Below are 12,063 nucleotides of genomic sequence, written 5' to 3'. Positions count from 1 at the left end.
TAACAATGCTGGCCGCTTAAAGAAATACTACACTTGTATAACTGATGACACCCCACCGATCCTCAGAATGAGGAGTAGTAGTGCTGGTTGAGTGCAGCTGCTCCAGCACAGTATTTCCTTGCACAGGGACACTGAATAAACCAAGGAGACCTTAGTTCCCTTGGTCGGCGGGACTATCACTGATCACAATGGTATGGATTATCCTAGTGATATGACATAACATTATTACATGAGAATACCCCTTTAAAACAATTATAGGGGTGCGACTTCTGGGACCATCGCCGACCCTGAAAAGGAAAGGGACTGAGGCCACGTGGACATTTACCCGGTACGAGGACACCCGCTGTGTTGGGAACTGCAAAACAGCACAACACAAAACTAGTGCTGGGAATCCTTAAATCTGAGCATTGCCTACTGCCTGGACCCCACCGAAAGTCATATGTCATTACTTCTCATGGTGGAACACCCCTTAAAATTAGGGCACCTATTAGGGTGTATTCCCACAGAGCGGATTTGCCTCTCTGTGGCAATACATGTGTGCATTTTTACGATTTGCCGCGGTTCTGCAGTTAGCGTTCAAACTGCTGCAAATTTTAGTAAAACGCACGTAGTGTTGCAGTGCACTTTCTGGCGGTGCAGTAAAGACCGCAGCAAAATGGCACCAAGTGAAAACACCCTCTGTTGTCCTAATTAAAACAAGCCAGGGGGTGCTACTGTACTGAAATGTGCGGAATACAACATGACACTTTGCCCTGAGCCCATCTATAGCACCGCTCGATTAGGGGCCTGGTCACGGCAGAACAATCGGGAGATCATAAAAACTGAATACAGATGTAGCCACGATCAGAGTCACAGCCAGATCCCCCGGTCCTGCACGATCAGTCACAGCCAGATCCCCCGGTCCTGCACGATCAATCACAGCCAGATCCCCCGGTCCTGCACGATCAGTGATGGGATCTATGATAGAGTTTCAGCAATCATCTGGTTTTGATGTGGCAGGACGCTGGCGGATTATCTATTGCTAGTATCACTTCAGCACGAGGCACAGTGACCTTATTACGTTATCGTCATCATGTGACATGGAGAAATATCCTGCCGGGTGACTCAGACGTGAAGTGAGAGCAGGAAGTGTTTGGTTTCTAGTTCAGTAGAATAAACGACTAGAAACTCTGGATACAATGGGAACAAACACCATGGATTGTAAAAGCCTCCGTGAAAGCGTTAGACAAAGGATGGAAATAAAAAGACGGATTCCTGACGGGTGTAGCGCAGGTCACTACGGGATCGTCTGAGAAACCGTTATAAAAGGGGCTGTCGTGGCGCTTTACAGCTCTGTATATAGAGGTCTCTGAGGTTCTCCGCATACAGAAATGTGGGACAAAGTAGTGATCAGGGGGTTAGATATTTATCCCACATTCAGCTTCTGCTCAGCCTAAATTGGCTAATAACAGGAAACAATATATTGTATTAGGGCTTATTCCGATGAACGTAAATGTCGTCCGTGTGACTGACGTTTTTTTAACGGCCGTCACATGACTGAATGTATTTCAATGGGGCTGTTCACACGGCCGTTGTTTTATCAGACCGTGTGAAGGACCCATGAAAAAATAGGACATGTCCTATTTTTGTCCGTTCTCACGGATCCCTCAATAGACACAAGTCTATGAGGGATCTGTAAAAACTGGTCCCACATGGGTGCGAAGCGGCCGTTTTTCACGTCCGAGTTTACACTCAATCGTCTGAGTAAGCACTTAGATTGTAGAAAATACAGACACCACTTACAACCCCGTATTGTGGGAATGGAGTCAGGGACTGTCAATTACAGGAAGAAAAAACAGAACCAAGATCCAGCGCTGGGTGTGCGTTAAAAAGGAACTCCTGTTCCAATTTTATTGGTATAACAAAGATAAAAATAATAGAACTATATAGAGTAGTTCTGTGGCAGAGTACAGGAATGAATGTTAGGTGAAGGATAGCAGTAAGCCCTGTTCAAATGTGCCTACGCGTTTCTGACACGTCTGTGTCCTTATTCATGGCATGCATAGGTACTCTGAGTTCACTCCTGGCTTTTATTTCCGGTTTTAATGTCATTTGGAGGGAAATTAAAGAACAGCTGTGTCCATGGGGATCTTTTTGCATGTACTCTGACCTCACATCCTGAGTCTTTTCCATGATATACTATCTATTAATATACAATTTTCTCATTGATAAATATCATTAACCACAATCAAACAAAAAGTACAATCATTTTTTCCCATTATTTTTCTACTAGAATTATTACCTTATTTCTGGGTTCACTTTAAATATTTCTCATGTCTTTTTGTACGAAATAATTTTAATCTCAGTATCAATCATTTATTCCTTACGAATTTATTTTACATAAATACTCCTCCTCCAGTGTCTTTCATTAAAATACAGGATATTATCTAATTTCTTGAGTTATTCCCCATAAATCAATAAGAACCGCTAATACATTTACCGGCTTTGTGGTTTACTAATCCCGATGGACACAGCTGATCGTGAATTTCCTTCCAAATGATACAAAATCAGCAATAAAGTATAATATTGGATAAATATTATCAATCATAATCAAATAAAAAGTGCAATCATCTCTTCTCACTATTTTTTTCTACTAAAATCTTTACCATCTTTTTGGGTTCACTTTCAATATTGTTCATGTCTTTTTATATGAGATAATTTTAAGTTTAGTATCAATTACTTATTCCTTACGAATTTCGTTTACATAAATACTTCTTTAACATTGTCCATTGTTAAAACACAGGATATATTCCAATTTCTTTAGCTACTCTCAATAAATCAATAAGAACCGCTAATACATTTACCGGCTTTTTTGATTCCTCAATCCCCATGGACACAGCTGTTCTTTAATTTCCCTCCAAATGACATTAAAACCGGAAATAAAAGCCAGGAGTGAACTCAGAGTACCTATGCATGCCATGAATAAGGACACAGACGTGTCAGAAACGCGTAGGCACATTTGAACAGGGCTTACTGCTATCCTTCACCTAACATTCATTCCTGTACTCTGCCACAGAACTACTCTATATAGTTCTATTATTTTTATCTTTGTTATACCAATAAAATTGGAACAGGAGTTCCTTTTTAACGCACACCCAGCGCTGGATCTTGGTTCTGTTTTTTCTTCCTGTTGTTTACCGCTGGCCGCGCGGGAATCCGGGCGCTGTCTGCACTCAGACACAACTAAACGGTGAGCTGGAGGTCTACCTCCCCCTCTTCCCCATTCATAAATTTTGTGTACTGTTAATTACACCCTTCTGCTATCTCCTTTCAGGGTACATGGGTGTTTAAACAATACCTGTATTCTGCGAATAGTAACATAAGTGCAGCCACAGATCTCCCCTCCCCCTCCTGCAGTCTGTGTAAATCTTTACACCGCTTCTGTTCTCCCTCTCCGAAGAATTCACGTTCCTTGTGAGGTCTCCTTACAACAAGGTAACGATTAGTCAATGGGTGCCACAAATCAAGGAGACCTCACACTGGATGCAAGTACCAAAAAGTAGAGTCTGCGCTATGAAGATTTCCACATGTGCAGCAGAGGGTGCAGGAGGATCTGCCAGCTCTGAACAATAGAAAGTTCATGTAAAAGTATGTGGCAGACGCACTAATGGCCCTATGCAGCGAGCGCCGATCAACGAGACAGCTCGTTGATCGGCGCTCATTTGCTCCTGTCACACGGAGCTATGGATGGGGACGAGCAGTCGTTACTCTGATCGCTCGTCCCCATTCATTATCATCATGTCGGCAGCGCGTTTCCCTGTTTACACAGGGAGATGTGCTGCCGACAACGATAATATTTTACTTTTTTAAAACAATACGATCAGCAGATGATTGATGATAGTTTGCTCGTTCATCTGCTGATCGCTGCCTGTTTACACAGGGCAATTATTGTCAATGAGCATTCTGTGAACGATCGTTTGCCTGATAATTGCCCAGTGTAAAACCCCCGTAACAAACAAGATCTGCCTACATGCAAATTTTATTTGAACTGGAAGGTACACTATATACGGTTTTGCAATCTGATGTAAATAAAGCATAAAGTGGTTGTCTATGATTTATCGAAACAGCGCCACTCTTTTCCATAGGCTGTGTCTAGTATTCACATTCAAGTAAATAAGGCGGGACTGCAATACCAGATATAACCCATGGAAAAAAGTGTACAGGATGGTACAAAAAACATTTTTTTTTTTACAAAATTGTATATCTTCAGATGACATCAATAAATGGAGCAGCATTTTTTATATAAATACTTGTATGTTTAATATTCCATACACACAAATAAAATACATCTACACACAGGTGAAGTGAAAAAAAATATAAATACATTTCTGAATATACAGTATGTGCATATATATATATATATACATTGTATTACCTTCTAAGATCGGCTATGCCCAAGCTGTTTGGTTCATTGGTTGGACGGTATGGCAGAACAAATTTTCATCTGGTAACAGAGTAGAGAGGAGAAGCCGTCCTGCGATGGTATAGACATGAAGATAATGAATGTTATTTGCAGCAATGTCTACTTTCCACAACTATTAGAGATGAGCAAGACTGGAACGGCCCTTTTATGTACATTGTCCCAGGAGTCAACCCAAGAGCATCCGGTCATCTGTTCACTCTGAACTTTGTATATATATGGGCACTGCCAGCATTGAACATGAAGGATCAGTGGCATTCTGCAGCTCAGCTAGTGTCACAGTAGTAGGGGTTGTAGTGTCCTGGCTGGGGGGCACTGCCGAGCGTTCCCTGGCAGCTGCAGATCCATCTACCACCATAGAAAGCACAGCACCAGTCTGCTGATAGTTCTCTACTGCAGGATCGGTTTCATCAAGTTGCTCTCTACTGCTCTTCAACTCTGTTAACGTGGTCTCTTCTTCTTCTTCCTCCTCCTCCTCCTCTTCTTCTTCTTCTTCAGGACCAGTATCTTCATCTTGTTTGCCCCGTCCTCGCTTTCGCTGCCCCTTCCTTACCTAAAAGCGAACAAATCAGAATATACAGCTCTAAAAATCATCCAGATAACGTGGCATGAGACACAAATAGTCCCATGAGGATTTCCGGGTAAAATACGTAATAGTTTGGGACAGTCGGGTCATCTTTAGGAGTTATCTAGCAGGTCAGCATATCTGTTTTCTGAGGTCCTCAGGGCGCAATGGGATTTATTTATTTTTGCTTTGGACCACAGAAACTGTTACCCCAAACTCAACAATGTCCAGAGAGGCCACAGGTCACCAAGGCGTGAAGTGATACGATTCTGGAAAGTTGTAGCTGTAACTGGCTTACAAGGGCTTGACCGTAAAGGAAGCGGATATTTTGTTTTCTGCTCAATGATTAATACAGGAACACAGTGAATCCGGCATCCAGTGGTCCCGGAAATCCTGCTAATACGGCTAGTCCCCAACGCTTTCCCAGTCCATTCCATGCCGGGTACCTGATGCCGGAGGCCTATACAGGGATAATAAAGTGCAGGTACCGGATGCTGGAGGCCTATACAGGGATAATAAAGTGTAGGTACCGGATGCTGGAGGCCTATACAGGGATAATAAAGTGCAGGTACCGGATGCTGGAGGCCTATACAGGGATAATAAAGTGTAGGTACCTGGTGCTGGAGGCCTATACAGGGATAATAAAGTGTAGGTACCGGATGCTGGAGGCCTATACAGGGATAATAAAGTGCAGGTACCTGACGCTGGAGGCCTATACAGGGATAATAAAGTGTAGGTACTGGATGCTGGAGGCCTATACAGGGATAATAAAGTGTAGGTACTGGATGCTGGAGGCCTATACAGGGATAATAAAGTGTAGGTACCTGATGCTGGAGGCCTATACAGGGATAATAAAGTGTAGGTACTGGATGCTGGAGGCCTATACAGGGATAATAAAGTGTAGGTACCTGATGCTGGAGGCCTATACAGGGATAATAAAGTGTAGGTACCGGATGCTGGAGGCCTATACAGAGATAATAAAGTGTAGGTACCGGATATCTCGCAAGATCACGCTGTAAATGACCGGTTACAGGGAGATTACGCTTTGCTCTGCTGTAAGTCGCACAGAAACGTTGACGAAGTGTCGGGATTGTGAATAGACATCCCGTCCTGGCTGGAAGGAATGTCTATTCACTGTCTAAACACTTCAGTATCGTTAATGTGTAAGTATAAGACAGCACATAGTGATCTAGCAGGAACCCTATGCGCTGACTAAATGAATGGAGAGAAGTGCATGACACTGATTTGTCACTGATTGGTCAGCGTCATACGCTCCTCTGTACAACGCCCACTTGGTCTAAAGTAAAAACACGCCCAGTTGGTCATTAAGAAACTCATTACCATAAAGCTAATAAAGTGGTGATAATAGATCGTTTTTCTAAATAGAAAGCACTGCTGTCACCTACATTACAGCGCCCATCTCCTTATGTAGGAGATAGGGCACTTATAATGTGGTGACAGAGCCTCTTTAAATGTACAGCACAAGGACGTGAAATACGCTCATGTTAATGAGGCCTAAGGGTATGTTCACACCCTAAACAAAAAACGGCTGTAAAATACCGAGCGGTTTTCAAGGGAAAACAGCCTCTGATTTACAGTCGTTTTTTTATGCATCAGGCGTCTTTGGATGCGTATTTTACGGCTGTTTTTGGAGCTGTTTTTCTCTTGACCCAAAAATGGCTCAAGAAGTGACATGAACTTCTTTTTTACGGGGCGTTTTTTTACGCGCTGTTTTTACAAATAGGCCGTGTGAACATACCCTAAGAATTCAATGCAACTCATTTTGGCAGGATTGTCAGATGATCTAATGTGAATTGGGGCAGCCCGTCAGTCTGCCGATGTTTGCAATTGAAATCTAACATGCCTGGCAGAAGTCTGCAGCAACCTCCTCTCACTATTGAAATAAACATGCATGCTCAGCCAATCCAAGCATGCATGTCTGACAGCCGAGTGAAACTGCCTGTTTCCTATGGAAACCATCAGAACTTTGAAAGCAGCTATGTATATGAATGAAGACAACACTTTCCCAGTAACGCTAAAATGGGACCACACTGTGTTTTGCAGAGCGTTTATCATATACACTAGTGGCCCCCAACCATTTGCAGGTCCCGCGCCACTTTCATATATAACATATAGTGTTGAGCCACACTGAATAGTAAAAGACGCAGAGTATATTAAATATAGGGCTGTGCGATAAGGTTTTGACTCTGGATCAAGCCCTAGTTTCTAGAACAGCTGGACAGCCACATGCATTGGGCCCAAGAGTGACTAGTTTGGGGAACACTGATATACACAACAAATTTCATATTCTATATACATTATTTTGATGGATTTATTTCCAAAATTGCGCGCTTTACAATACTTTGTTTAAACATAAATGAGAAGTAATCATTTTTCAGCTCACCTGTTCCTTGTCATTTTCTAGATGTAGTCGACACTTATGTTCTTTTAGATACTTCTGCCGGGTAAACCCTTTGCCGCAGTTGGGGCAGCAGAACCTGTAATTCCCTGTATGGCTTCGCTGATGTTCTATCATGTGTGCACGACGACTGAAGGATTTAGAGCAATATTGGCACTTGTGCATCTTCATTCCTGATGTAGAAACAGAGCAGAACAAGTACACGGTATAATTCCACACAAGTAAATGTAATGAAAATCCAATGCGGGAAATGTTCATAGGTGACTTAGGCCTTGTTCGCACAGTGCAGATTCTGAATGTATTTTTTTACGACAAAACCAGGAACGGAACCTACACAGACGAAATATATAAAGGAAGGCCTTAAAGTGGATCCAATTCTGGTTTTGGCTTAGAAAATGCATGTAAAATCTGCAGGTATTCTGTACTGTGTGAAGAAGGCCTTATGATGCCCATAGACATTAGAAATATTTATGCCAGAAAACAAGCTGGTTGTTAATAAAACTTTTGATGAGACATATGAAAAGTTTGAATCGGTGGGAGTTGCGGAAACGAAGGTGCAGAAGCACTCCGCTAAGCGCTTTGCACCTTCGGCTGTGATCAGCGCTCCGCGTCATCCTGAAGACGGCCCTCACAGATGTTCTATGTAAGCCGTCTTCAGCCTGACGCGGAGCGCTGATCACAGCCGAAGGTGCAAAGCGCTTAGCGGAGTGCTTCTGCACCTTCGTTTCCGCAATGGTTGCGATGCTGAAAGTAGTTACTCTTTAAACACAATCTGACCCTCTCCTCCAAGTCCTATTCAGAAAGGTCCAGGAAGCGGAGATCTATGCAGCGGCTTGCACACACTTTGCACTAAATAGCTGATTTAGCGTCCATGTACCTGCCTGGGACTTGAAGTCAGAACGTTCAATGAATCTTCACCATTAGCATCTTTTTGTCTCCGTAACCCCTATCACTCACCATGCACACGCGAGTCCTGGCAGCAGGAAACTTACCTGAATGTGACAGAACATGAGCTTTTAGCTTATCTGGACGATTAAACTCCTTGTTGCATCCAGTGTGAGACCTATAGAGAGTTAAGCACAATAAAAGATATTCTGTGAATTTTGTGGCTTGACTAAGTTTTTGTCATCACAATTTGTGGTGCAATGAGGTCACCAGAATCTCAAGTAAGTAGCGTCTAACAGGCCAGATCGATTGCCCATAGAAGAAACTGCCCTCCTGTATCAAGCAGTGCACTGTATTTTCTTGAAAGTATCACAAATTACAATACCCTTGCCAGAAACCGGTCATGGTCATGGGATCGCCTTAAAGCCCCATGCAGACGACTGTAAAAATTCTCCGCAATTACGGACCTATTCAGGTGTTTTGGCCATGGACACCTTTCCGTATCGCTACGGATAGGTGTCCGTGCTGTAGAACTGTACAGCAAAAGATAGACCATGTCCTATCCTTTGCTTTTTACAGTCCGTGCTCCCATACTTTGTATGGGAGCACGGACCGAAAATCCAGATGGCTGTCCGCGGCCGGCCATGCCCGCAATCGCGGCCTGTGATTACAGGCACAGCCGTGTGCATGAGGCCTTACCAATCAACACAAGGCTCAGTGGATATCCACGGCATCAACTGCTTTTGTTGAGCAAGTCTGAGGAGCTGCGATGTTGCATTTTTGTGTCTGCAATTCTTTTATAAGAAGGACCATGGCAGAAATCTACATAATGAGGACATTTCTTATGTGCAGTGACAACAAAGATAATGGAAGTAACAAGGGTGTCAGGAGAACCAAGCTGTGTGTCTGTGCACTGCCAGAAGCTGGGCGTTGTGAAGAGAAGTGGATGATGCCGATTCTTCAGCATCATACACTCCCATTCACAACGCCCAGCTAGTAAAAGAAGTAAAAACGCCCAGATGTACATAACTTTAAACACGCCCAGTTGTACTTTAGAAAGCCTCATTTGCATAAATATAAAAATGGTCATAACTTGGCCAAAAATGCTCGTTTTAAAAAAAAAAAAAACGTTACTGTAATCTACATTGCAGCGCCGATCTGCTGCAATAGGAGATAGGGGTTGCAAAATCTGGTGACAGAGCCTCTTGAAGTGTTCTTCACACACAGAAAGTTATAGATCTCTGAGGAAGAAGGAGGGGGCATAAGTCACAGGGAAAATCCACTGAGCCCTGAACTCATAGCTGCACAAGCAGCCATGTCAGTGAACCAGGTCATGAAAAAAAGAGAACCAATACAGAAATCAGTCAACAACACAGGGCAACTTGAACATTTCAAGGCACACAAGAGATATATACGGTATATATATATATAATATCTTAATATAATTTTAAAAATACATACGCAAAGGGGCACTTGTATTGTTTATAGGGCTCGTGAATCAGCATGTGTCTCTTCAGCTTGTCCTTGCGATTAAATGCAGACTCACACAGTGTACATCGGAATGGCTTTTCACCTGAAACAGATAGAATGAAGCTGTGGGTGTATATCTATTCCGAATATTGAAGGCTGAGCATCTTTTAAATCACCTAGACAACTCCTTAAACAAATGAAAGGGGTTCTCTATAAGTTCCGTGAGCACATAAAGTGCTCATACTTTGTAATATAGTCTAAGACCCATTTTTTGCTGCTAAAAGCGGCTACAGAATGCGGGTGTGAGGGTGGAGAAGTAACAGATGTACAGATTGTATGTGGAGAGGTCGGCAAAGAGCAGCCTGCTTACTTATAGTTTTATTTAAAGTGTACCTAACTTTTCAGAATAATCGGTCATATGTGCGTACCTGAGGAATAATACTATTTCTGGCCATAATAGGACTTGTACTCTGCATTATTTAGCAGTTTTCCCCTCTGCAGATTTTATCTCTAATTCTCAGTGGTCTCTGAGCGAGTGGGTGCAGCCTAATGGCTATCATGTCTTCTATGTACAGCACACATGGAGATAGGAGAATCCTGCTCTCCTATTGATCACATATATAAAGCAGCATGTAAGACATTATATAGCAGTAATGAGCAGTGTAGCTGAGAATACAGCACTGGGGTGATATAACACTTACCAGGATGCTGCTGCAACGTGCGTCTGTGTCTTTTTCACTCTGCTCCTGCTCACCCCTCTCCATAGAATTTTATTGGCAGCGTCTGTGTGATTCACACTCTCTCTGCTCCCTCCTCCTACCCCCCGTACCCTCTCCATAGACTTGTATGGGCAGGAAGTGAAGTTCCACACTGCCAACAACTGCAGGCCATCAATTCTGCTCTGTAACCAGGAACGGATTTGCATGACCTTCCTTGGTTGAACTTGATGGACATGTGTCTTTTTTCAACCGTACTATGTAACTATGACAACAGGTGGTGGACAGCAGATTACAGGAAGGAAGACACCGAGGGGCAGCAACTTCACACAGAATTTGCATGGATAAAACAACTACATTTTAACAGTAAGTAAAGTGGTCTCTCAACATACAATATTAATTGGTTCCGGGACTACCATTTTATGTTGAAACCATAACTGTAAAGGATCTGCCAGGCACTACTTCTGTGGATACTCCCAGGATTAATCAATCGACACCTGAGGCCGGACCTCTTAGACTGACTCCGGCTTCCACCAATCAGGGTGGCAGGCTCAGGAGTGGGAGAGCCTATCGCGGCCTGGTCAGTCGGAGTTAGCTCCGCCCCCTGTCCATTTACTCCTGCCGTTTTCTCTCCCTCATTGCTTGTGATTCTTCCTGGTTTCCTGGCCTTGCTACAGCCTTGCTCCAGCCTGCTACTGCCTTGCTCCAGCCTTGCTACAGCTTCCGCATATCCTGCTTCGCTCTGACCCCGGCTTGCTTTCTGCTCCTTGCTCTGCGTTCGTATACTTCGTGACATCCTATTCTGACTGGCTCGTTGACCACTCTGGTTTCCTCACGGTGTTCCGTGGGCTACTGCCCCTTCCATTGCTTGTTCCCTGTTTGTATTCCCTTGCACTTAGTCAGCGTAGGGACCGCCGCCCAGTTGTACCCCGTCGCCTAGGGCGGGTCGTTGCAAGTAGGCAGGGACAGGGCGGTGGGTAGATTAGGGCTCACTTATCCCCTTCTCCTTCTTCCGGCCATAACATAATCACAAGCCATGAGGGAGAGAAAACGGCAGGAGTAAATGGACAGGGGGCGGAGCTAACTCCGACTGACCAGGCCGCGATAGGCTCTCCCACTCCTGAGCCTGCCACCCTGATTGGTGGGAGCCGGAGTCAGTCTAAGAGGTCCGGCCTCAGGTGTCGATTGATTAATCCTGGGAGTATCCACAGAAGTAGTGCCTGGCAGATCCTTTACAGTACCCCCCCCCCTTTTATGAGGGGCCACCGGACCCTTACTAAGAGGACCTGGTTTAGTGGGGAAGAGAAGGTGGAACCTCCTGACCAATGCCCCAGCGTGAACATCTCGAGCAGGTACCCAAGTCATCTCCTCCGGCCCGTATCCTCTCCAATGGACCAGGTACTGGAGGGAGCCCTGGATCATCCTACTGTCCACAATCTTGGCCACCTCGAATTCCAACCCCTCAGGGGTGAGAATGGGAACAGGAGGTTTCCACCTTCTCTTCCCCACTAAACCAGGTCCTCTTAGTAAGGGTCCGGTGGCCCCTCAT

General features: G+C 44.2%; 1 protein-coding gene across 2 annotated transcripts in view; it reads right to left on the bottom strand.

Annotated features, from left to right (window-relative positions):
* Window positions 1-4,312: 4,312 nt before the first annotated feature.
* The window catches only part of ZNF341 (zinc finger protein 341), a 40,809-nt gene continuing 33,058 nt past the window's right edge, over window positions 4,313-12,063 (bottom strand). For both annotated transcript variants that reach the window (XM_075846251.1, XM_075846252.1), the window contains 4 exons: window positions 9,790-9,901; window positions 8,436-8,506; window positions 7,429-7,616; window positions 4,313-5,012 (listed from right to left, as the gene is read on the bottom strand). In XM_075846251.1, the coding sequence (XP_075702366.1) occupies window positions 4,656-5,012; window positions 7,429-7,616; window positions 8,436-8,506; window positions 9,790-9,901 (728 nt within the window). In that variant the 3' untranslated portion in view covers window positions 4,313-4,655. The remainder of the gene's footprint in view (window positions 5,013-7,428; window positions 7,617-8,435; window positions 8,507-9,789; window positions 9,902-12,063) is intronic.

Source organism: Rhinoderma darwinii, chromosome 13 (genome assembly GCF_050947455.1).
Source record: "Rhinoderma darwinii isolate aRhiDar2 chromosome 13, aRhiDar2.hap1, whole genome shotgun sequence".
Lineage (NCBI taxonomy): Eukaryota > Metazoa > Chordata > Amphibia > Anura > Rhinodermatidae > Rhinoderma > Rhinoderma darwinii.
The sequence above is the reverse complement of the archived record's forward strand: the minus strand, read 5'-3'. Positions and strand labels throughout refer to the sequence as shown.